Source organism: Pipra filicauda, unplaced genomic scaffold (genome assembly GCF_003945595.2).
Source record: "Pipra filicauda isolate LSUMZ 115617 unplaced genomic scaffold, ASM394559v2 scaffold15_size4787011_pilon, whole genome shotgun sequence".
NCBI lineage: Eukaryota > Metazoa > Chordata > Aves > Passeriformes > Pipridae > Pipra > Pipra filicauda.
This window is the reverse complement of record NW_024104096.1, coordinates 3,950,643-3,976,101: the sequence shown is the minus strand read 5'-3', so window position 1 is coordinate 3,976,101 and position 25,459 is coordinate 3,950,643. Positions and strand designations below refer to the sequence as shown.

Here is a 25,459-nt window from a genome sequence, read left to right as displayed (position 1 = left end):
GTGGTCTGGCCAGAAATGTACAATTTCTTTTCCTTTTCTTTGTGGAAGAAATCCATTCCTTCTAAGATTTTTTTTTTAACTTTTTTTTAGGATTTCTTTCCCCCGATCCCAACCCTTCCCTCTGGATGGGACTTTAGTTCTCACCCTTCTCACAGCTCTGTACTCTTGTACCAGAAAGTGCCACTTAGGATGCTGGTCAGTGGCACTTTTTTTGCCACAGTCTTACTCATTCTGCTTCAGTGTCATCCTTTTTCCCATCTAAGCCTTTGTTTCTTCCATTTATAGCATCAGCTCTCTAGGCTAGGAATTGTATCATGTATCTGAACAGTGTCTGGCACTGTTCCTGGACGGCCCTTTGACAGTTTCAGAACACATGTGAAAAATGAAGGGATAATGAATTTTGCCCTGGGGTCAAATTCTAGGGCTGGGCAGTGGCTGTGCTCAGACAGGCACACAGGGACAGCGGGTGATGGCACTTGGGAGTCCATCACCAACAGCAGGGACCTGCCCATGGAGCAGGCTGATTGCAGGCAAGGTTCCAGGAAGGGGGAGTGATCTGTGTGTTCAAAGCACCATCATCAGCCTGGCCAAGATTTTCAGAAATTACCAAAAACATGGCAAACATTGGCTTTTAGGAGTCGAAGGCAACTATTCAACTTTCCAGAAGGGAGGTGCTCACCTCTTCCAAAATAAGAGCCTTCCTGCTGTGTTTTCCATGTGTCCAGGCTCCCAAGCACTCCAAGTGATTGGCCACTTTCAAAACATCTCAGCAGCTAGTATTTTTTCATTAGCAAAACCAAAACTAATGGAAACACAAACAACTGGTCCCAAAAATTGGACGCAATCCTGTGCAATGTGCTCTAGGATGACCCTGCTTGAGCAGGGAAGTTAGACCAGATGACCCACTGTGGTTTCTTCCAATCTTATGCGTTCTGTGACTTTTCCAGAAAGTGAGGGATCTTCCTAACATGTTCTCAGGACCCTATGGAGAGAGGGGCACAAGGGCTCATATTGTTTTGACAGCCAGTCAGACAGAAAAATACTTCTTTTTCAGATACTTGCCTGAAAAAAGCAATACCACAAAACATTGTCATGCCTTTGATCTGATATCAGAAAGACAACCTTGGTCAGAAACAAGAAACAGACCACTGCCCATCCTTGGGGCACAAGAACCTTCCACCACACACCTCCCAGAGCAGCCTCCTCTCACCAGCACTGCTGGTCTGCTGTATCAACTTACTCATATTCCCCCATACTGGGTCACCTGCAGGGATAAAAAAGCAACCAGTGCTAGTTTCTATTATACAGGGTCTGTATTTCCTTCTCCACAAAGTTTCTCTGTTATCAGTAAAGAATTAATTTGCACAACAACCTTACAAGGTAACTTAGAAGGCACAGCAGGTTTCTAACATCTAAGCTCTTTCTCATTTTAAGAGCAACTATCTGAATAATTGGCAGGGAGGAGCTTGGCTGCTCTGTAATACAGAAACTTGGCTAGAGTGATGCTGTTTGCATGAAACAGCAGCAGATCTAATGCCCAGAACTTGAACTGAAACTGTTTGTTATTACTTCACATCTGTACTGCAGTATTAGCCACAGGCCAAGACCAAGTCTGGCCCTGGTCCTTCTGAGATGAACTTTTCCGTTTTAAACAGACAGGGGATGACAAAGGTGATTGAAAGAATTCAAAGCAACGTTAAAAATAACTGATATGGTCAGGAATTTCTGTCCCACTGAAAATTAACGGCACCTACTGTGTGATTTGGATGCTTTGGTAAAAAACACTTGGGCAACCTGAAACTTTGGTCAGGCACAGAAGACTGTTTCTGTTCTTGCAAGAAATGAAAAAAAGTTCCACAGTAGGTTTTCATCAACAGTTGGCTGCTTTTTGCAGGTACTGTGGTGAGAATAGAGAGCACTGTGAGCCAGAAATATAGGCAAGCAGTTCAGGCAGGTCTGCTCGGAGAGATCACTTCCAGGATGGTCATCCCAACAGAAAGAAAGCAGGTCCAGAGACCAATGGGCTACTTCTCAGTATCACGTGCTTGCCCTGACTGGTCTCTTTGCCTCCTTTCCCCACTCCCAGGCACAAGGCAATGGATCTGAAGAATTTCCCTTGAGAAATATCAGTACCCATGTGACAGCTGGATCTTCTTATGTCATTGCAGGCCTAGCTCCAACAGCACCAAAATCTCATTACTCCTAATGTTGTTGACTGAGTTGGCAGCTCTGAGGCAGGGTTTGCTGCAGAACAAATGCCCAGGCAGAGGATATTGTGTACCAGCTGCTCACATGTGATCACCAATCCCTCCAGCAAACAGCCCTGCAGGCCAGGAAAGTCACCACTCCTTCAATGGACAAAGTGTTGGAGTGGAAGAGGTGTGGCTCTGACACCAAGGAACCCAGATTTGATCTTTGATGAATCTGGCTGTGACTTACCAGAGAAAGTTTTAGGCTTTCTTCAATAGGAAGGCATGGAGCTTTTCAAGGAACCTCTTTAGGCAAGTAGAGAAATTTTCAAAGGTTGGAGAGTGTACCTCTGCCTTTTTTTGGCAAGCTATGCTCTTGTCACCAGAACTGAGCAGGGCTGAGCACCACATTGCTTTTTCAGCAGAGAAAGGCATTTCACAAGTCAGATGGATACCAGGACTGTTGGCACTGAAGAAAACCAAGACAGTAGGTAGGGGAAGATGGCTTTCTGGTAGTGGCTTTCTGGCCTTGCCAGGATGTCACCTTCCCTATTGCTCATTTTTGTGCCAGTGCCAAACCACTTGTGCACAGCATGACAGGAAACAGCAGTGCAATGCTCCTCACCCACGTGCAGCAGTAAACATAGCATCAGGCTTGACAAGGGGACAAGATAAAAGATGAGTTCTGTTTTATTACAGTCAACATGTAGGCATCATATTATCTTAGTCATACCAAGACTAGGTAACTAAATTGCCAGGTCTAATGTTTCAGGTCACATCAGGGAATAGTTTTACCAGCAGATATAAAGATCGTCATTTGGAGGGGGTAGCACTCAAGGTCAGAGTCAGCAAATCCTCCTCTAAAAATAGACTCTAGTTGCAAAGCTAGTAAGGTTTCTTTTGTCGTTCTGCTGCACTTCACAGGACCCGCTTACCTACAGCACCCACCTAAGCTTACAGGTAAGACTAAGCAATATACATTTTCTGCTGTACTTCTTGTGCTCCTTTTCTTCCTTTTATAACCTAGTTTAGTAAACCGGGGAGAGGACTGAGAGCTTTGCAAGGTAACTATTAGTTTCATAAACTTGTTGCAGAGAAAAAAAAAGTTTAAAACTATTACAGCATCAGAAAGGTTCTGAAGGTATAATTTATAATTTTAGAAAACCAAATTTGTCATGTTACAGGAATCACTTTAAAAATTAGATAATTAGATGTCAAAAGGGTATTTATTTTAGAGATAATTACAATTTAAAAGTTAGGAATAAAAATGCAATTTAAGATTTGTAACATCTGTCCCAGAATATTTTGCCTATTCTTCAATAATTACTCCATCCTCCAGTCAAATCTAACTTTTCCATTTGAATTGCAATTCTCTCAAATCATGGTGTGTCTTAAGTTTCTTTGGGCACTCTCACAATATTTAATGAAATCTCAGCTTAATCTGTTTTAAATTAACCAGTCCAGTCAACAATAAAGAATGAGGGCAAAAATAAGTTTTTAAAGTCATCAGTGGCTTAGAAATTCATTGAAATAACTGGTTAGTTTTGAATATTCACAGCAGGAGGGTCTGGGAAATAATTGCACAGATGCTATGATTCTTCTGGTTTTAAGCTGTTTAAAGACAAATGCATTGGATGAACTATTTTACAGTCCTTGAATGCTTTAAGCACAAGAATGCAGGGGTAAAATAAAGGAACTGAAGTAAATGAATTTTGGTGAAGACTAGAACAGGAAGAGGGAACACAGGACTGTGTTATTCTTTGGCTAAGTATACTGCAGGTACCTGGGGAATTCCAGTTTTGGAATTCGCTTAATTCTTTTAGAGAAAAAAATTTTTGAAGGACTTCTCCTCTGTCCCAAGAAGTATTTGGAAAAGATTAATATTTTCATCCTCGTATAAGGAAGGGGGGGGAAATAACCAAAAACAAGTCAAAAACGCACCCAAGGAACCTTTGCAGCTCCACAGCTCTTTGCAGTACCCTGGGGTGCAGCAAGTGTAAGGTTACACAGGAAAGCACACAGCTCTCTCCATGGCTGCTGCCAGCCTCTGGAGTCTTAAGCAAAACATCAGGGGCATGGCATATAAGGGAGCACCATTTTAAATTCATTTAGTTAAATCATCTGACAAAGCAAGCCTATGTTACTGCAGCTGACCAGCTCTCAGCTCGACTGATGTACTTTGAGTCACAAAAAGCTTAGAAACCAAAGCACTGTTTACCCTCCTCCCAAGTGCAAACACTGCACTCCAGACAGCATGTGCATTGGCTTCTGCAAGAACTTTCCAGTTTATAAAACAGTCCTCTGCTTAGTCATACTCAAAAAGGGTAGGCACTTTTTCACCCTGAAGGGAGGTATGTATCTGGCACGTGGGCTGGAAATGGAAGAACAGAACATTTCTTAAAAATTCAAGAACTTGCTCAGTGAAGATCCTCCTTCACTATTTCTGAAGACCCTCAGTCATTAGATCTGATTTTTGTCTGCCTTCAGCACTGTGCAAGTGCTTACCTGGAGACGGATTACAAAGAAGATTCAAGCCATTTTCATATTTTTTGAAAGTATAGAAGAACTGGTATTCTCCATCCTTATCTTCTCTCAGGTATTTCCCTCTTGTACACACTTGTTACAGACACTGTATCTCCATGAAGGTCTTATCTAAGGTAGTTATTAAACTGAAAGGACGAAGTAAATAAAAATAAAAACATTATTTTTGCAGTTGTCTGGAAGGCAAGAAGGTCTCAGTTTTGAGTCAATGGAAAATAGACATCCTTCTATTTCAGTGGTGTTGAATTCTACCTGATAAATAAAAACATTCAAATAAGTCAGCTCTCCATGCAACATCAGAAAAAATGGGAATCAATTCTTAGTAACAAGCTCTTCAAGCTCAAAAATAATTTCTCAATCAAAATTACGGAGTTGTTTTTCCCACTTTTTTGTTCTGTCAAATTTAGCGTTCATGGCAGTAGATGAACTATTTCGGGCCCTGGACTTGAGGGTCAAACCACCGATTAATTTCAAGGGCACCATGTTTATCTCCCCCTGCACTGATGCAGGTGTAAAGTCTAATGGATATGTCATTACTTCTGTAGACTCCTCATGAAAGGCTCAGAGCTGACAGATAGTCTGCTTTCATTATTTTCTTTCCCTCCCTTGGCATCTTGGAAAAAAACTCCCAGAGATACCACAGCTCCACTCCTTTCTCAGAGCTGACACGAGGAAAGAGGTAGGAAGCAAAATCTGAAAGCATCAAAACAGGAATTAGATTCAAATCTGCCTCCACCTTTACAAACAGGTTATATATTTAGGTGTTTGCTAAATGTTGAAAACCTTCACTTCCCAGCTAAACCAGATAAATTTGTCATTGCTGGTATTTTCAAGGAGAAGTAGCTTTTAGATAACTGTGACTACAAAACCAAGCCCGGTACACTTGTGCACACCAAATTAAATTTAATAAAGCCAGCATCAAAAGCCCCACTAGCACAGGTGATTGATGTCATATGAGCTGGGAGAACTTCCAATAGCAGGAAACATGGGTGGCAAAGAATTTCAACTATTCTGTTATATAAATATGGACTGAAGTGGGCATTAAGTCAAGGAAGCTCCATGCCCCTATGACAGGCAAGATAGAACAGCTCATACATCTGAAGGGAACAGCGAGGAAAACTGTCCTCTGTCTCCGTTTTTCCTCCAACTTTTTACTTGTTTAGCCTCCATCATTGCATACTTTTTACCAATGCCACTGGGCTCTGACCTCATTGAAGATCAGTAGCTTCAGGCACACAAATACAGCCACAAGTTGGCGGCCAGAGTACATATGCTTGGGACAACAGCAGTGATGGAGAAACCCCCTGGGTCAGGGAGGGGTGCAGAAAAGAAGGGGAGAGGGTATTAAGGCCCTTGCAGAGGATAAGGGCAAATGCAATCCTTGACTGTGCATGTCTGCTTTTTTCCTTTTCTTTTTAAGTCTCTACAGCTGACTTGGATCTTAACTCCCAGTCATAAATCTTGCCGAATTGTTTGGCATCTTTATACACAGCACTAGGGCTTGCATAGCACATTGAGCCAAAGATATTAAGAAACACAGTATTTTGTTAGGTAGCTAATGACTTGTAGCTTTCAGTCTCAAAGTACTCAGAAACTTCCACTACATGTGGAAAACCAGCATTAGAAACGTACACACCATCACTAAAGCTCTGACATTCACCTCTACACATTAAGCTCAGTTTTTCTCCCCCATCTGTGGAATTACCAAACTGTGGAGCACATGACTGACATTCCTAAAAGCATTAAGTAACCCCCTACAAATTTTGTGGTGGGGTTGCACATCTCTCCTGTTGAACAAATTTGAAAGTGGGGACTACATTCTGTGACTTCACAGGGCTTTACTGGAAATTTTGGGTTAATTTGAATAGTTTAAGAGACTCCAAACATGGTGCAGAAGGGAAATCTTTCACTGCCATATTACTGCTTCAGACACTAGACAGTGTTCATGCTCTGAATTAAACAGCAGATAGACTGGCAGATTTTCCTTTTTCCCCTCCTTGCACTTTCTTTCCTTCCTCTCTGTTTTGTTAAAAATAAAATAAAAAAAGCTAAAGAGCTGCATAAGAAATTCCATCTGGCAGCTGTAGAGTGGATAGTGAACATAAAGAAGAGATTCCTTTGCTGTGCCTAATGCATGCTGCTTATCCAAATTAGCCACACAATTACTTCTATCAATGCAAAACTAGTTTAATGTTTTTTTTTTCTAGTGCACAGCACTTGAGAACGACTTAAAATGCAGTGTAATTTGCCACAGTGTATGTCCTGAAGTGGCTCACTAATGAAAAGAGGATTAACTCTCCATTATTCTGAATTACCATTTTGTGAAATCACTAACAATATTTTCATTTATATACATATAACCCAAGGGGGAGAAATATTTCAGCCATCCAAGTGATTAACAAATAAAATTTATTAGATAACATGCACTTTGGTCTTATTTATGAAGAGAAAAATTAGGGTATAAAAATGCAGATGACTGAATTTTTATCATCCTTGTTCTGATAACACACTTAAGCCCATGACAGCGCTGGCAGCTCAGCGTTCCCTGCACACGCTGGATTGAGCAGCAGAACCCGCAGGATGTCGGGCTCAGCAGGTGAAATCTCACAGGCTTGAGCATCTGCAGGGCCCCACTGAGGTGGCCCCAGCCCTTGGCTCCTGACCAGCACCACAGGGTGGGAGTGCGAAGGTCTCAGCAGCTCACACAGCCTGGCCTTGGCATAGCCCAGCAAGGCAGGAGAGAAGCCGTGGTTTGGGCACAGGGAAAGAGTGGGATGAGCCACGGATTGCCCTGCCTCACCGGAAGGGAACTCCTGGTACCAAGCTGGTACAGGGAAGCTGCACTGGTACATCATTCAGCCTGCACTAACTCATCTATAATGCAAAGTACTTTAGCCCAAATGAAGAACCACAGGGGGTGGGAGCCTGCTCCAACAAGCCTGTGCAGAGGTAACCCTGCAATCTGTCTGCCATCTGACTGCAATGGGTGAACACTCTGTAAGGGATGGTCTCCCTGCCCCAGAGGTCTGCAACAGAAATCTGAGCTTTCTCTGCCTGGGCTCACGCTGAACAGTCGTCCCTTATACCCACAACAGCATTAAGAATACCCACCCCAAAAAAATCCAGTCTACTTTTCACTTTTTTTTTCTTGGAGGGTTGGCCTAGGGAATAGTCTTCTCTCAGCTCTGTTTGGTGTACAGAGAATAACCACTAAGATATGAAGTTAGACAGCTTTGATTCCTGGAAAAACACAAGCCCTTCTGTCCTTCTGCCACAACCAAATGTTTCATGGCAACTAATGCCAGAGTTCAAATAGCAAACCAGTCCTTTTCCCCCCCTTTCCCCTCCTGTTATTTAAACTCTGTTACTTCTTACTTAGTCTAGAGTCAAATCTGAAATACATGTTTTATTAGAGGAATTTCAACTGATGTTTTCCTGTGCTCTGACTCAATTTAAAAATCCCCGCAGCAGATAACATTGGCAAGGCATAAAAGAACACAGCGTACTTGAAAGTTCAGGGAGCATATGGCTTCCCAGGACAGACAGAAACAAGTATTTCTCAGCAGTGGTCTAACTTTCAGAGTGCTACCCAAGCTTCAAACTGCGCTGGTGTTACAGTACCACAAACGATCATCTGCAGATGTAATCGCCCTGTTCCAAGGTGTAACAAATCAATACACTGTGGCAACCAACTGTGACTACTGATTACACTGCTTTCTCTTCTTCCCTTTCCTCCTCTCCCGTTTCATGGAGCCATGAATAAAAGTAGTCAGTCCTTCAGCATCAAAGCAACAGCCTCTCAGTTAAGATAATTCCTCAGTAGGCAAATAGAAGTTCTTATCAAGTTCTAGATAACAGCCTAATCACTCCCAAAGTCAGACTGTATTAGATTTGTATCTCTGATAGTCTAACATTATCTACAGATAATAATAAGTCTGCATGTAGATTAGTATAATTCTGGAATGGTAAGGGAAAAGGCTGTCCTGGGGCATGGCTGCTGGGGCAGAGAGATGGGATTTGATGTTACACCACAGGCACACAAGACTAAGCCCAAGGTAAGTTTGCTAGAAGCTGGAATTCTCAGGGCCCTTTACAAATCTCAACAGAGGACCACTTAGCTAACATCATCATCATGTTTTAGGAAGCTTGTCTAAACCACAGATCCCCTTGCCAGTGAAAGCAAGCCAATTTTTGAACAAAGGTGTACACTTTGCCAAACAAAAACTGACTCCACAATCTTGCACAGCTTTGGAGTAGGAAAACAGGAATCATTTGGCTTTTTCAAGTTTTGCAGAGAAACAGAACATGACAAGCACAAAAGAGCCCAAACTGAACTAACAAACCCCATGGGTACATGGGATGTCAGTGAAATATGGTTATCCTGCTTTCAGGAGAACTCTACAATAGCTGCATGAAGGCATTAGCCAGATTTTTGGAATTAAAAAGACACAAACAGCCAACACAAAAAAATTTTGGGAGCCACTACAGGATTTGTTGCCTGCAAGGTAGGTGGATTTTTGGCAGGCTGTACTTCCTTACTTTGTAAGATCAAGCCCAACTCCACATCTTCTTATTAGGAGTCTCCTACAGAACCCCAAGGTTCAACCTGTCCCTTCAAGAGAATAAGAGACATGAGCAACTGCTCCCCTGAGACATCAGGGAGTCCCAGTAGGAAAAACAAGACAGAGCCCACACATAGAGATGACAGGAAAGTTTTCAGCTAGCAATATAGGAAACAGAAGAGTAGAAGAGAGTAGAACAGGTATAACCAACATTCACCTGAATACACATTTCATCTCCCTGCATTGCTGAAAATCACAAAAAGGATAAGGCTTTAGAAAATTCTTAATTAATGACTAAAAAAAAAATAATTAAATTTCCTCCACTCAGTTCCCCAGGTGCTTTAGACCCTAGCTGTTAGACCTACCAAATTCTTACCAGTGGATTTTCCAGGAAACAAATTCCCAGCGGAGACTGAACTTCAGTAATCACAAACCTTTGGCTTTTGTTCCGATTGCTGGTGAGCTCCTCCAACAACATATTCCTTGCTTAGTTTGGGGGGCGCAGAACTCCGGGTGCCAGTCTGTGATTGCCACAGAGCAGGGTCATCCATCTCATACAACGTGCAGTGCTGTTCCCAGTGTCCCACAGCTGGAGCAGAAGTCACTTGCTTTGTGCTTCCTCAGGTTAATGATCTGCTTTGGTTGCATTCCAGTTTCTTGCACATCCCAAGAGCACTACTCCATGGATAAAATGTCATCAGGAAGTTGGAATGCTGGGAAGAAAAACGCATACACAGCAATCAAAGTAGATCCTGAAGAGGACTACTGTACCCCAGGGGCATTTGAACTGGAACGACTCCTCTGGAAGGGATGCCCAAAGTACACTCACGTCAATGAAGTCTGGCCCAACCTCTACATAGGAGATGAGTAAGTGTACACAGTACATCTGCTCTACAGAGGAGATGACTACGCTGTAGTAAGCACAGCTCACCAACAGAGCAAGGTGTTTTGAACTACTGACAGATGCCAGCGTTCGACAGAGCAATCAGAGCCTGGCATGGCCCTTACTGTTATAGGCACACAGTGTCTGCTGCTGCTACAAAAAAGCACAGGTTAAGTGTGGCTGGGTCTGCTGTTAAAGGCAGAGTAACAGGACTGGTTGTGGCACCACTGTAGGCTGCAAAAGTTGAAGCTCATTGTGATCTATTTTTAAATGGTTCATATCAAGAGTGATTTGTCATTCACCTCTGAATGAAAGTTATTCCACAGTTAGCACGGTCTAGATGTGTTGGACCACACCTTAGGTTAGTTTAGGCCTAAAATGTAATTCTTGAAAAGTGACAAAAGAGACACCTCACCCTGCAGTGGTATTTCTGAATTTCCAAGCTTGTGCTTGTGTACATGGAACACTGTGCATTTCCAAATTGCTCAAGAGATTAAAAAAAACAGAACCCTGTGGAAGGCAAAGCTGCAGAGATGTGTCTCACTAATCAGACCAAATGTGATGTGGAAAAAAAACTACAAAACAGACTTAGTTCTGCCGAGCACAGGACTAAACTAGAATCAGCCTATTCCAACAAGCAGAGATGATTGCTGCAGCAGGGAGACGTGCCATCAGAAAATCCCCCAACCCAAACCCTGAGCAGACCAAGAGAGCTTTCCTTACCCCTTAGGCATTATTGGTCCAATTCCCACTTTCCTCTACACTCTGCACTAACATGACATTTATTTTACACCATCACTGAAAGGCACAAGTAGGAGCCCCACTGGCTCCAAAGTTCTCAATAATTTTTTAAAAGGTTCTAAAATTCATCTGTTGCCAGCTTATAAAAGAGGAAAGATATACAGCTTTGAGAGTTACAAGACTCCTAATATCATCCACCAATTACTTCTGTGGCGCCAGAGGCAACAGAAAGACACAGGAGTTCTGGGCTTGGACCAAGCCAGGGCTCCCATTTTTAGATGTGGGGGTGGGAGTGTGTGCGTGTGGTGTGGGATAAAACAATTAAGCCATGGGAACAGCCTGGCCAAATGATTCAGGAACACAAGAAAAGGAGGTCTAGTTTTCCTTTCCACATCCTACCCTGCCCCTCGTTTAGATATTTCTAACTCAAAATTCACTGTAAAGAACAGCCTCTTCTGGCACTTATTTCCTACTTTCTTGTTCAGAATCACCAGCAGAATTATTCTGAATGAAGCTGTTAAAAGAATTTCCCTCTTATCTCTGTGATGAAGCTATAGCTGTGCCCTCTGAGCAAAGGGATTTAATAAGACAAGCAGTCAGTCTCCAAGCACAGGACACCAGTCATTGAGCCTTTCCTGCAATCATTCCTGTAGCAGTGGCTTGTTACACCTTGCAATTCAGTAAATGCTAGGAGGTGCTACTCTGAATACAGCACACATCTGGCACTTTGCATTAACTAACAAGAGGAACACAAACACAAGCTTCTTGAGAGGTACTTGGAGCTACACTCAGGCTGGGCAGCATATTTCTGCAGTCTTACATCAGGAGGAAAACCAGTGGTGCTCCAAGGGGAAATAGGACTCACACATGACAAGATAAAAGAATGAGAAAACCAATGGAGAAGGAAAAACAAGTGAGGAGCAGGTGGGGGGTGAACAGAAATAAAACTTTATCAGAAAATGCGACTCCCTAAAAGAGAATGACTATTGTCAGCCAGGTAAGGACAAACTTGACATGGGAGGAAATCTGAGACAAGAACTGGTCTGCAGGAAGGATGCAGCCTTTCATTACCAAAACTAAAATTTGATTTGAAGCAGGCAAAGTCCAAAGACTTCCATATCTTTCCTCAGCCAGTTCCACATCTTACTTCTGACCAACAGCTTACCCCTTCAGTGTGGCAGGGTTTGTTTTATTTTAAGACCTAGCTATAGCACTGGTGGCCAAAGAGCTGCCATGGAGACACTAACAGATGTTGGGTGCATTTGCATCTTTAGCCATGCTAAATTAAGGTTGATCTTGAAAGAATTTAGTGGAACTCATCAACAAAATCAAGGGAACACGCATGCAAAGTTTATCTTCAGAGCCTTCACATCTGTGCTTTATTCCTGCCTCCTGCATTCACAAGGTTAACAGGACTTGTGACTGCTTATGGAAATGCTAATTAATTACCCTGACTAGTAACCACAGTCTTCCTTCTAATGCAATACAGGCTATCAGGGAGCCCTGTGAGGCCACTCAATCCTTTTGTTACAAGGCTTTGCTGCAGATGTTGCCCAGAGGCAATGAAATCTCCATGAGCCTGTCAGACCCAGAATAATCAAAGCCTCAAAATATAACATGCTGTGTTCAGCTCCAATTGAAATTTTCCTCCAGCAAGTTCCAAGGACTTTTAAAGACCAGACACTGGAACTTGTATGAGACAGCCCAGTGATAGGAATAAAACACTTTGCCAAGATTTGATTCAACTGTTACCAGGATTAGTGCTTGCATGTATCCTCCTCACATCTAGAAGCCTTCTAAAGGGATAGAAAGCAGCTTTGTCTTGCTTCTTTCTTTCACTGGTCACCTGCTTACTTCCACAGGCAGTTTTACTGGCTAATCCCAAACCTGCTTGTTCCACCCCAATCACCTGGAAAATCTCTGCCAGTTACACATCTTGTAGTTTCTTCTTGCAGCTCTTAAGTGATGGCCTTATTACCAGTGATGATGTTAAGGGTTCCACATTTCTGGAGTTCAAAACTTGTCTTTCAGTTGAAAAGGTCCCCCAAGAATCTGTTTTCCTCTTAACTGTCCACTAGGTCTCATTAGGATTTAAGGTCTGATCACAGTTTCAGTTCTTCCTGTGTTCTCAAACTACTCCCAGAGGAAAAGAAGTCTTCTGGAGTCTAATTCTCTACAAGTATGAAAAATAATTTTCTGGATATGCAGCTGAACTGAGGTTGCACTTCATGGTCTGTGCTTGTCCCAGACTCATGGTCTTGAGAACAAATACAGGAAGGGTTTAACAAGACACACAAGTAACTCAAAACTACAAACTGGAGTGCATGATAATTAAGATAAATAACTAAACACTAAATACATGCTTAGCTAAAACTCATTCTGTCCTCTTACCCTTCTGCAGAAAAACAGTACAGTATGGCTTTTTCCAAGTGACTAAGTAGAAAGACAATTTGCATTAACCTAGAAGGAAGCAGACTGTACTCACTCAGGGTAGAAAACAGTTACTTCCTACCATTTAGCATTATCAACCCCTAGCATCTACACCAGTATTAATCATATAAAGAGAGAAGTGTATGCAGATTTAGATTATAACAACACTCTTGAGGACATAGTTTCAACTCTGTTAATATGAGAATCTACCAATTGTAACAGCAGTTTAACAATCCAGAAAATCAGATCTGTAACACTGGACCATAAACCTCAAAGCTCCAATGGTTTCCAAGACAAGTAACACTTTCCCACAAAACATCTCTGTCTGTAGGTGATTTCCAACACTTGATGAGTGACTGAAGTCGAGACCAGGAACTGACTAACTACAGCACATGTGCCTGGAGCCTTTGCAGAAAGCTATTTCCTATATCTAGGTTGTATCACTTACAAAAACTACATCCACCATTTTGGGCTTTAGGAAAATGAACTACTAAATCTTTCTCTACCACATATTCTGAAGATCCTGTTCAGTATTTTCAGTGGTACCTAAAAATTCTTATAATTCACACTGAACAGGAGGTATCCACAGAAACGGAGCAACACCTCGGAAGGAAAAGGGGATACAATGCTGTGCTATCTCTAGACTCCCTTAGTGCTGGAGTTACCAAAGAAAATTGGGTCAGTATTATTGGAAATTCTCAACATCTCTCCTCAGGAGGGAGAGCTGCCAGATTTTCTTCAGAAAGTGTCAATATTGCCTATATTCAGGAAGCTTCTTTCTGACACTGACCATCTGGTAAATTATCATCCTGCATCGAGCCTTCCTTCAATGTTTAAGAAAATGGAAAAGTTCGAGAGACAATTCCTCTCCTAGTAACATGTTGCCTCAGATTTCCCTGTGTTTTGTCAATCCGGGTCACAACAATCTGTGGCTTTAACAGTCTATACTGAAACATCATTGCATTGCACAACCTTTGCATGAAGATTAAGAGGCTTGGCTCTACATAAAGCTTATAAGCATACCACTCATCTGGTTGACCAGTACCAGCTGTAAGGTGCTGACTTACCTGTGGAAGGAGTTGCTCTGCCCATACCCTCATCAGGTATTTTGGAGGATTACTGCCCTTCCTTCAGATGCACTTGTGTTTTCATCATGAGCCGCCTTCTCTTCCCTTTGTTAGGTGCTTTTAACATACTTAATACTTCATGTGGAGGTGCAGGCTGCAGTGTCTGTAAGTTGTTTTCCCCTCTCTTCCAACTCCACTGGTTTGGGTAACTTTCTGATGAAAGCAGCTGGGACTAAAGCTTGTTATGACAGTATTTTTGGAAAGAGAGAGCAGGGATTTGGTACACTGGAGACAGCAACCTGAAAGAAAGCATTTCTTTCCTGTTATAACTACTTACACTGTTGCTTCCAGAAGAAGGCAGAGTTTGCTGCAGCACTTGCTATTAATCCTATGAATCTTAGCCTTAAAACTGACACCAGGCACAGTTAAAGCCTTGGACAAGCCCTTTACTTTCCCTTGCACAACCCAAGAGATGTAAATAGTCTTTTGAGAACCATCCGAAAATGGATGACACTTTTGTTTGGGTCAGTTTTCCCTCTTGATGAGTTTGTTAGTATCAATATATCCCCATGTAAAATTGATTTTATCTCAAATTTTCACCATTTAGGTGGCATTCCCACATCAAAGTACTCCCCCTTACCTCCGAACTTTAAAAACATGTTTATGAGTCCATCTGCCCCACAGTAAATGCAGGGTCTGATTCAGCAAAGCACTGAGCTTTTGCTTAACACAGAGAAAAGGACTTCTGGGTATGCTTAACTTTTAGCATAAGTTTATGTGCTCCAAACTGAAGAGCTCTTACATGGGACCAATCTGCCCAGTTCATCTCTTACTAAACCGAATTATATGGAAATTTGCACCATTATCTCCCAGTGGCACACTTCACCTTCCCTGCATAGGAACACATTCAAGACAGATACTGGAAACCTCAGCTGCGCCATGTAAAGGAAATCAAGTGCTAATTGCACGGATGGTGGAGATATACAAAAGGAAAACAATTGTAAGAGCAGTCAAATGCTTATGACTTCACCTACACTGGCATTTGTAGCAAACTCTTCTTTAAAATGGCTACTTAAAATTCAACCACAATCACAAAAATGGAAGTATTAATTGCAATTTAATAGGAAACAGCAGCACCCAAGGAGGGGAAAAGAAGAATGTTGTTAGCTTGACTATTACATTCTGGTAGTGAGCCAAGTACAAGGAAAAAAAATCTGTGCCATTTCTAGTTGAAAGTGAATTAGAAACAAAGTTATAAATCCTTCAATAAAGTGTGTGAATCTTATACCCTTGAATGATCCTAAGCTATTAGTAACCTCAATCAATTGGATATTTTCAAGTATTTATGCTTGATTTATTCCTCCCTTTCCCCTAAATACTGATATCTCAGGCATGGTAAAAACTGCAAGGAAGACCAAAAGCATTCCCCTCTCCTTGGGGTGTAACCAGAACAATCATGCATGATGAAACACAAAAAGCCCGTAGGCTCTGAGTACAGTGGGCAGATAGAGGGATGCTTTCACAGTGGTATCTACACTACAGATTCAGCTGAGGTTGGAAAGCAAGCCAGTCCTTCACTCAAAGCCAGAGCTCACCGGTGGCCAAACGCAGTGCAAGCAGACATGTCGAGGGGCACAGTAACATTTCTATTTACAGGCACATAGGTCCCCTCTATGAGGGCTTAACAGACTGCTTCTTGCTCTCTGTTAACTGGCAATCAACAGATTGCAGACCCAGAACGACCTCAAGTTTAACTGCCTATATTATGGCAGAGTCTCAGCACAGGCCATCTCTGCCTGGTAATATTTAAGATCAAAGTACAAAGTGAAAACATGGCTGATGGGAGTTGAAAAGGAGACAAACTTGACCCGGTATGAAAAGTGGTAGTCCAGCTGGGCTCTTTGCCTAGTTTTTGGGGACAGATTTTACAAGGAAAAGAAAGAAAAAAAGAGGAAAAATTTTCAAACAGTAGCAAGATCTTCTATGAAAATATGATTATCCAATGCAAGACTGGGGGGATGGTGAGAAAGAAGAAAGAGGATAAAGTGCTTTCTAATCTCCGTATTAGGTTTAAAACTAAACATTTCTGCTCTTCAAAAAGACTAAGTGTCACTTCAGCTTTCTTCAAAAGATGCAGATTCTAAAGCTCAAGGCAAGCACCTCTTGCAGTCCAATGAACCCTATTTTCTATTACACAACAACTGTTTCTTCATATGTCTACACAACATTATATGTTAGAAACCTTAGGAAAAGCTTTTCATAGAAAAAATTGTCCAGGATGTCTTCTGTAAGGAAGGTGCCTGACATCCTCTTCACAGATTGCATGCAATAGGTCAGCCTGCAGATGCACTAGCCACAGAGCCACAGGGCCCATACTGACCCTGCTCCATATAGACAGGGCAAGTATTTTAGGTCTTTGTTCAACTAACAGGTTCTACAACACCTACACACAGTTTGAGTGATAGCTATTCCAGTGAAAATGTGAAGAACTTAACAGATTTGAGTGCTCAACACTGAGCATTCATTTTCTTGAAGTTTTTCAGATTAGCAATGTCAGTAGAAAGAAGAAAATGTGTATCTATATAATAAAGAAAACAATTTCATTGGGCAAGGTTCCATTCAGTCTAAAGGGTATTGCTGAATCAGTTTGCATATCAAGCACAATTAAAAAGCAGATGACATTTTAAAATCAGCCTATCCCAAGCACTGAGGAGAACAGCATAAATTCTTCAGTGTCAAAGACAGAGGAGTAGAAAACCTCCTAACTATTTCCTTGGTACACTTGCAATTCGCTTAAAAAAAAAAAAAGTTATTTCAGAGAAATGGACTTAGTTACATTTGAGCATTTACAACGGGCTTTTTGCAACAGCATTCAAGGTTGATTCACTGCTGCTTTGGATTCCATTTCTAGCCCAACTCATGGGAAACAGAGGGAATTAAGAGAGTGTATATACAATGTGTATATTCCTGAACTCCAACAGGTCAAGGGGAAAAGAACAGCTAATGCATTTGTGGTGCAAAACCAACACCAAACTGCCTTGCCTTTGATGAAATAAAAAGGCGAAGCATTAAGTTCATCATGGGCCCCTAATTCACAGAACGCAGCTACAGGCAAGACTAGGAGGTGGAAGGGGAAGTTCTCAGGAGCTTGGCCAGGCTGAGATGACTGCTTATGCAAGCTTCTGAAAGACAGTATCCCTTCTTTTTCTGAATAGTTATTGGAACAGAGGCCACCAAACACTGAAAAATGAGATCCTAAGACACAGAACATGATTAAATGTGACCGTCAGAAATAAACGCATTAGTTGCACCCACTGTGTCAAAAGGTAATCTCCAATCAAGGAAACAGGAAAATTTGATTTCATATAAATACAAGTGTCAAATGTTAATGATTGTTATGCAACCTACTGTTTGACGATGTCCTTGCTCAGGAAAACTTGATCATTTAATTCAAATGCTATTTATTAGCCTGAGCAATGCCTGCAGAAGCCAAAGCCTGGTAGTACTTACAGTCCATCAAAGACTTCGTTTTTCTACTGATCCTAACTACTCCACAGTCCTACTTACTACTCAGCATGCAGGTCTCCACTTGCAGGAGTTCTAGTTGAGCACACGTCTGACCTGAAGCCATCAGCCTTACACAGTTTGTTGGATACATGCTTTGGGCCAAGTCTGGTGAATGAAGAACATATTTCAGCACCAGGAATACAAAACAAAACTTGACTTGAAAGCAGGTACATCAAAATAAAGAGTAGTAGTTATTCACTACAACCTTACTCTTTAGCCAGGACATGTAACTTGGACATTTAATTTTAAATACTGTCCATAGCCCAATACAAGGGGAAGGAGTAGGCACGTTATTTAACATGAGGTGAAGGTGACAAGGCACAGCACTGGCAGCAAGATGCTGCTGCTTCTCTGTCCTCCAGAGTCTACTGAGCTTATTATGTAGGCATCACTACATTATCTGGAGCTATTTACTTTTTCCATGATTTTATAGGTGACTTATGAAATTATTTCCTAGTAAAAATACAACTGATGTCAAGACATTATAATTCCTGACCAGTAAGGAAAGGAATTTCTGCATGTCTACTCAGAACAGCCAATTATCATGAGCTTAATTTACATAAGAGCAAGCACAGGTAAAACCTTCAGTATCCATATCCATTAAATGTTCTAATCACTAGGTCCTTAACTGCTCAAAGAGGGTTTTTGACTTAGAGGCTGGAAAGGCAGTGAATTTCAAGCTATTCTGGGCTATCACGGCTAGAATTATGAAAAAACAGGTAGCCCAGCACAATATCCTGTGTGACAGCAGCTGCATTTACACATGGAAATGTTGAGGAAACATTCCTGGAGAAAGGTACTTTTGGTTGGAAAAAGCTGCTGCACATCATTCAGTACTTATGTGAAAATATATTAATGGAATAAAGCCTATGCTTTTTTTTTTGTAAAAAGCTTAATAGTTTTCCTAGGCACTAATGAAACTTGACAGCTTTTTCAGAACAAAACTTCTCAAAACTAAAAGCTTTCTGTAATGGAACAGAAAAAGTTTTACATGCCTGTCCACAAAGTCTGTATTTTTTGAGGAATTTCATCCTTCTGGCAAGCACTTAGCATGGGTATTGAGCATACAAAAATCTAGGATTTCCTCTCCTATCTGACCTCCCTTGTCCAAGGAAAGAGAGGACAAGAACATATGAGAACATTTGGCTAAACTACTAATATATGACTTTCAGCTTCCTCTGAAAGCTAATATCCAATCTCCATATCCAGTTCTTTTTGCTTTAGACCTCTGGTTTGACCAAACATGACAGTAAAATGTTCACAGAAGGGTGGGTTTTTTAACATTTTGTTTATTTATTTTTTAAAGAAATGGAGAAACACTCAGTAACTTCTTTTGGGGAAGAAGAGCTTCTTTTTGAATACCAGATGATTTTACTATTCACGTATTACTGACTTTTTTATTAGTTCTGCAATACCAATTGATGGGACAGAAGGGGAAAACAGCATTCGTGGGTGCTGTTTCAAGTTCTGCCACTTGATTTGCTTTTATGACTTTAAATAATTCATTCTATTTCTTTTTCTAGCTCAGGTTTCTTCTTGTAAAAGATGGATAGAAGCCAGTACTGCCTACATTACAAAGGCAACAGGAAAATAAATTAATTTTCAACACGTTCTAAGGACCTGGGAGATATAGTTATGAACTCCAGAAAGATTATTCACTCCAAATGGCAGTATCTTAAGATTCTTAAAAATGGTAAATGATGCATTATTACAGCATTATCATTTACATCATTAACATTTAGAATACGCCAAATCAGAGGTTTTCTTAAGTTTATTTTCTAGCTTGATGAATAAGAAGCTTCTTGACTTACATGACAGCTCTTGTTTTAACAGAAAAACTGCATTAGATCGCTACAGCCTGGAGAAGGAGGGATTCACCCACATCCTCAACGCAGCCCATGGTCAGCGGAACGTGGATACAGGACCAGAGTATTATCACAACATGGCTGTGGAGTACCATGGAGTGGAAGCAGATGATCTCCCCACTTTCAACCTCAGCCAATTCTTTTATTCAGCTTCTAAATTCATTGATAATGCGCTTCAGGATGAAAGAAGTAAGGAGGGTGCTGAAAATGGTTAAAAACAGTTCAACATTTACTCCGATTAAAAGCATAGTTCCACAGCATTTAACCTTGTAGGAACGAAACAAGTCCAATACAGGTTAACAGAAAATACAAAGCTAATAGTAGGGAATCAGCTTAAGACAAGGTAGTGATGTAATTAGGACCTTTCTCACTAATACTAGCCCAAGAGCCCCTTACCAAGCACTTCGATAAAAGTCCTCATCACAGGTGTCCTGTCTGATAGAGATTTTTTGTTGTTGTTTTGACTCTGTCATAAACACATCAGAGACAACTGGGCATTGCATGGGTGCCACAAATTAGCTGTTTTTTCTTCAAATTATCCTTATTAACATAGGTTTAATGAATATTAGTTGCATAGCAGCGGGAGTAGGACACAAGTGCTCCCAGAGATTCCATGCTGTCACTCCACAGCTTCATGCTCTACAGCATTAGATTCACTCTATAAACATAGAAACCACCCTTCCTACCTGACCATCAGATCTACCCCAACCTATAACATTTATCTCTCCGCCATCTTCCAAGCAGCAGGGAACCAAAACAGCTCTGACAGCAGTAATCTAGAAACATTTCATTAAAGTCTTTGTAATTTCTCAGCTTGATTACTACAATTCATTATTTGCTGATCTCCAGCAGTGTTCTATCAGAAAGCTTTACACTGATGTGAAGTGCTACAGCTAGGCCTCATACTGACTTTCAATATTACTCCTACTCCTTCCCCCCTCATACTTGTTAAAAAAAAATAAATCTCTACAGGATATTTTACCAGAAACCAGTTGAGAAACTTAAGACTTTCCTGCTGACATATAGAGACCTTAATATCAGAGGGTCAGATATCAAGTTTCTAGCCTTGTGTCAGCTTCTGTTCTTGCCTGTTTAGCTCAGCTGTAGGCAGCTACTACCTGACTTGCTTCCAGTAGCCAGCCAGGCCTTTACAATTCTACCCTTTCAGCAAGTACAGTCCACAGCAACAGTCCCTTCCCTTGTTCTGGAGAAAATCTTGAAAGCAGATCAGTTTTAAAAATCAAAGTCCTAATAGCAAGAGAAACTGCTCCAGGAGCTTACTTGCTTGTGAAGAAATGTACCTGGCATTTCAAAAAGTACGTCTGAAGCACTGCCTTTGGAAAGGAGTGGATAACTAACACTCACCCGTGTCTAGCCATGGCTGGAGGCCAGAGGTCAGAATCAGACTGGAGTAGCTGGAATAAGAAATGCAGACTTTCTCATTCCCACCACCCTCCTGTTCCTGTAAGACCTTTGTCTGCTGTACTGAGGTAGAGAAACAAGCACAAGGGAAGCAGCAAAGGCTAGGAAAAAACCCTTGCATTCCAATAAATATTGTGGCAGGAAAGGATGAGATGGTGCGGGGGAGTATTAACCTTTTTGTTTCAAAATCACATCAAAGTCCAGGAAGTTCTGAGACAGTATCAAGCACCAGTCCAGCACTGAAACATGAAACCGAATCCAAAAATGACCAAATGAACTACAAAACAAAAAAAGTAGATACTACCAACTGCAATAACTTCTGTAGCTGTGCAGTGCCTGTCACATTCACAGGGCTTTTAAACAAGATAGACAGCTAAGATCTATTCTGATGGAGACCAATAAAATAAAGAACTACTGTAATACTCATGAAGAAAAAGAGGAAGCTCTTAACTTTATCATGAGGGAAAAGCACACTACATGTATGCACATCTTATCCCAGCCAAAGACCCGCATAAAGACACTATGCATGGCCCAGGGAGACACTGAGGTTTAAAAGCATGACAATGGCTTTCCAATAAACATTTACAGAACAGAATGACTCCAGAAGCTAGACTGAAGAGTGGACTGATGCCTCTCAGAGAGAAAAGAGTAGAGGCAACTACTGCTCTCCTCCAAGAACATAATTGCACAATTTGTGGATGCACATCTAGTGTAGAAAGGTGTTTTGCATTTCAAGTGCCTAATGAACAGGCTTATTTGTGTGCACCTTCCTGACTGACAGAGCATTCAGATTCCTAAACAGGATTTTATACTAAGTACTTATCTCCAGTGGTAATGACATGGGATTCCAGCATGTAGTGTTAAATACTTCTGACCAGTAACAACATTACACTGCTTTGCTGCTTTGTATTAGAACTGAGCAAATGCAGAGAGGGAAAAGGGGGGAAAGACATAAGTTTCAACTTATGTGACCAGAATGTATGTATTAATGATCTATGTTTTTTTACTTCAGCTGTATGACACTGTTTGGTATGTGACCTTCAGCCAGCCAAGCGATCAAATTAATTGAATAGATGCCTGCATAAAATTATTTTTGCTGGGAAGGTGCTCAACAGCCAATGTTATTGAAACAAGTTGTCATACAAATGAAGAAGGCTCTTTCTGCAACAGACCAGAAAGCTTGGCAATTTGGATGCTGCCAAAACAGTCCTAATGCAGTAATTCTGACTTAACATTCAAGATCTTTATGATGGTAGAGAAATTCCTTGATCAGAGCAGTATTTGCAGAGTTTAAGCATGGGCTGCTAGACTTAAGAACAGTTATAAGTTTTACAGGCAAACTGTAATGGTTCACAATTATGCATGCTGTCATTCAGCTGTGCATAAAGCTTTCCCAAAACATGCAATTCAGCCCATAGGACAGATTAAAATTTTTATCAGTGAGGTCTCACTAACACGAAAGGAAGACATTATTTTAAGAGGCTTTTAGGTTCCCTATTATGCTACAGATTTAGTACTTATTCCTTTGCAATTTTAGTTCCTCAAGATGTAGAAGGGAATGGCACTTTCACTCCATGTGAAAATGTCACAGGAAAAATACATTAAAGACACAGACAAAAAAAAAACAAAGTGAGAAGAAACATATGAGACAAAGACCCCAGGCATTTGACCAAAGACACCTCAATATTCGTGGCTCCATCTTTGCTGCATCAAGAGAGATAAATTTTCAAGAAACACAAATCCAAGTCAAGTGAACAAAATAGTGACCTGTCACCACTCAGCAGACCTCTACCTCTATGCACTGATACTGGATATTCAGGCACTCCTTGGAGGATATAAGTGGTCAGGATCTGCAAAAGCAGACTCCTTTCTGAGGAAAGAAAGTTCAGAGTGGTCTTTGCACTAGAATGAAAGAAACTACAAAACAGTACAGAAGAGATGTGGCTCTGCAGAAGAGTACCAGTGTTTTGCTGTAACAGGCAGTCAGATCTTGACTATTCACACACAGTAAACAATAGACTTCAAACCAGCAGACATTTCAGAAAATTATACAGCCCTTTTTTGCCTTTGTTAACAATATAAAACCACGTTTTCTCCTAGATCCCCTGCATTTGCCACCCACACAAAGCAAAGCATTCCTTGTCCTATCATGTATTTTATCACCTCAACAGCAACCCATTTACAAGGTGGGAAGCTCTAAAGAGAAGCAGTGAAGGGTTGAACAAATGAGTTTTCATCCATTTTAAATATTTGCAGTAGTAACAGAATGGATTATAATTTTCCAGGAGAGGAAGAGGCACTTTCAGTTATCAGAAGGACTGGAATTTTGCCAAGATGCCTCTAAGACTATCTGCTGGGATTAGGATGCAGACCGTAACCATTAATCCTCTAGTGTTGGCAGTTCTTGATGCATCCATTACACAGCAATGCTCCTTGTGCCAAGACATCCTCTTGTGCCTGGAAGTAAAGGAGTTAATCAGCAAGAGTCATGGCTTTGCACCCAACACTTCTCACTAGGCACAGCTCACAAAGATAAACTATTATTGGCCCTGATACTGTTGGTTTTTGTTTTTTTCTCCTGTGTCAATTGCTTAGCAGGGTGTTAAAGAGAATGCTCCAGATCTACTTCCTTCAGCAGTTCAACCCTTTGTGAGACCCCCTCAAGGGCTTTGAATCATTTTTGGAAATCTTTTGAAGTGTTTCAAAACCTGTCAATCAGACCTTAACCACTTACTGTTTTCTTTCTCCACGTCCCACAGACACTGCAAACACTGAAGTTTCCACTTTGACTTACCACCTTGCTAGTATCCAAAGCCGAGGACTCTCTGCCTCTGGAAGCCTCAAGTTAAACCAGGCAATGTCACAAAGCTAAATCTAAATCTCAAGCCACATTTATCCAGAGATGAAAACTATTGGCAAAGACACTGCATTCACAGGATACAAAACAGGCTCCTACTGCAAGGAGATGATCATATTAGAACACTCAGAGAGATGATGGTGGGTGGTGGTGGTGAAATATTACTTTCACTAAACACAACAGGGTGACTAGCCAGAGATTTCTACAGAAGCATTTCTACAGTGTAAGAGGTGGTTTCTTTCCACCCCCTGGTTATATGCCTATGGCCTTTCTTATCCTCTGCCCTCAAAAATGGGCATAAAGTGATGCAATCTAGATCTCAAAGCACATCACTGTCAGAACAACAAAAGAAATTCAAGTTTGGTTACTTTGTGTCTAGCTAAGCAGAACTGAGAAAGGCACCCCACATGCATCCCATTTACCCTCATGGAAGGAGGGTATGATAGCATACCAAATCCTCCCACACCCTTGTGCTTTGTTCATTATTCCCAAACACAGAATTACATGCACACTGTTTGTGAGGCATGTAAGACTGGGCTGCAGTAGAGCTTGCTATGTTACTTAATGCAAGGCTGTAGCCCCTAGACCTTCTCTGTAAGCTTTGTTCACAAATAAAAAGATACTTGGTTTAAAATTAAATGGATCATCTCTACTGTAGATGCTGTTCAGTTACTACAGTAAGGTTTACAGCCTCAGATTCCCCACATGTGAAAAGACAGGCCTTACAAATTGCTGGTAAGGGTATTCAAACCATCAAATAGAGCAGGGGCACTACAGAAACCTTCACTGTCAAAGAAAAGGATTACCCAGTGTCACCTCTGCATCACTTCTCTTTGTTCCCACAGACAAGGTTCTGGTTCACTGTGCCATGGGTCGCAGCCGCTCAGCCACACTGGTCTTGGCTTACCTGATGATTTACAAGAACATGACAGTGGTGGATGCCATTGAGCAAGTGTCAAGACACCGGTGCATCTTGCCAAACCGGGGCTTCTTGAAGCAGCTGAGAGAACTGGACATAGCGCTGGCACTGCAGAGGAGGAACAGCAAAAACAGCCTACCACCTGACGGCGAGCAGAACAGCACCACCATCTAGTATTGCTCCTGGCAGGGCTGTGCTACTGGAAAAGAAACTCCATAGAAGGAGGGGAGGGAAGGTGTAGTTAATTACACAGTCACAAGGATCATTTGTTATTTGCCGGAAAAAAACAAAGTCATTTCAAATGCTGTCAAGATGAGAAAGAAGGGAGGCCAAATTTAAAACCCATTGTCTTAGAAAGTTCCAGCCTTAGCAGAATTCTTTGTTACATCAACAAATACATTTCTCTCTCTCTTTGT

General features: G+C 41.4%; 1 protein-coding gene across 1 annotated transcript; it reads left to right on the top strand.

The window, feature by feature from the left end:
* The first annotated feature begins 9,141 nt into the window (after nt 1–9,141).
* On the top strand, nt 9,142–25,267 carry DUSP29 (dual specificity phosphatase 29). The gene is made up of 4 exons (XM_027739860.2): nt 9,142–9,235; nt 9,946–10,159; nt 19,814–20,034; nt 24,970–25,267. Exons 1-4 carry the CDS (start codon nt 9,142–9,144, stop codon nt 25,215–25,217), a joined length of 777 nt encoding a protein of 258 aa, XP_027595661.2. The 3' UTR covers nt 25,218–25,267.
* Nucleotides 25,268–25,459: the final 192 nt, after the last annotated feature.

Coding starts and splice junctions, on each gene's coding strand:
- DUSP29 (XM_027739860.2), top strand. CDS start 9,142: ATGAAGGCATTAGCCAGATTTTTGGAATTAAAAAGACACAAACAGCCA. Junction 9,236..9,945: donor CAGGATTTGTTGCCTGCAAG/GTAGGTGGATTT, acceptor GTTGCATTCCAG/TTTCTTGCACATCCCAAGAG. Junction 10,160..19,813: donor AACCTCTACATAGGAGATGA/GTAAGTGTACAC, acceptor TTGTTTTAACAG/AAAAACTGCATTAGATCGCT.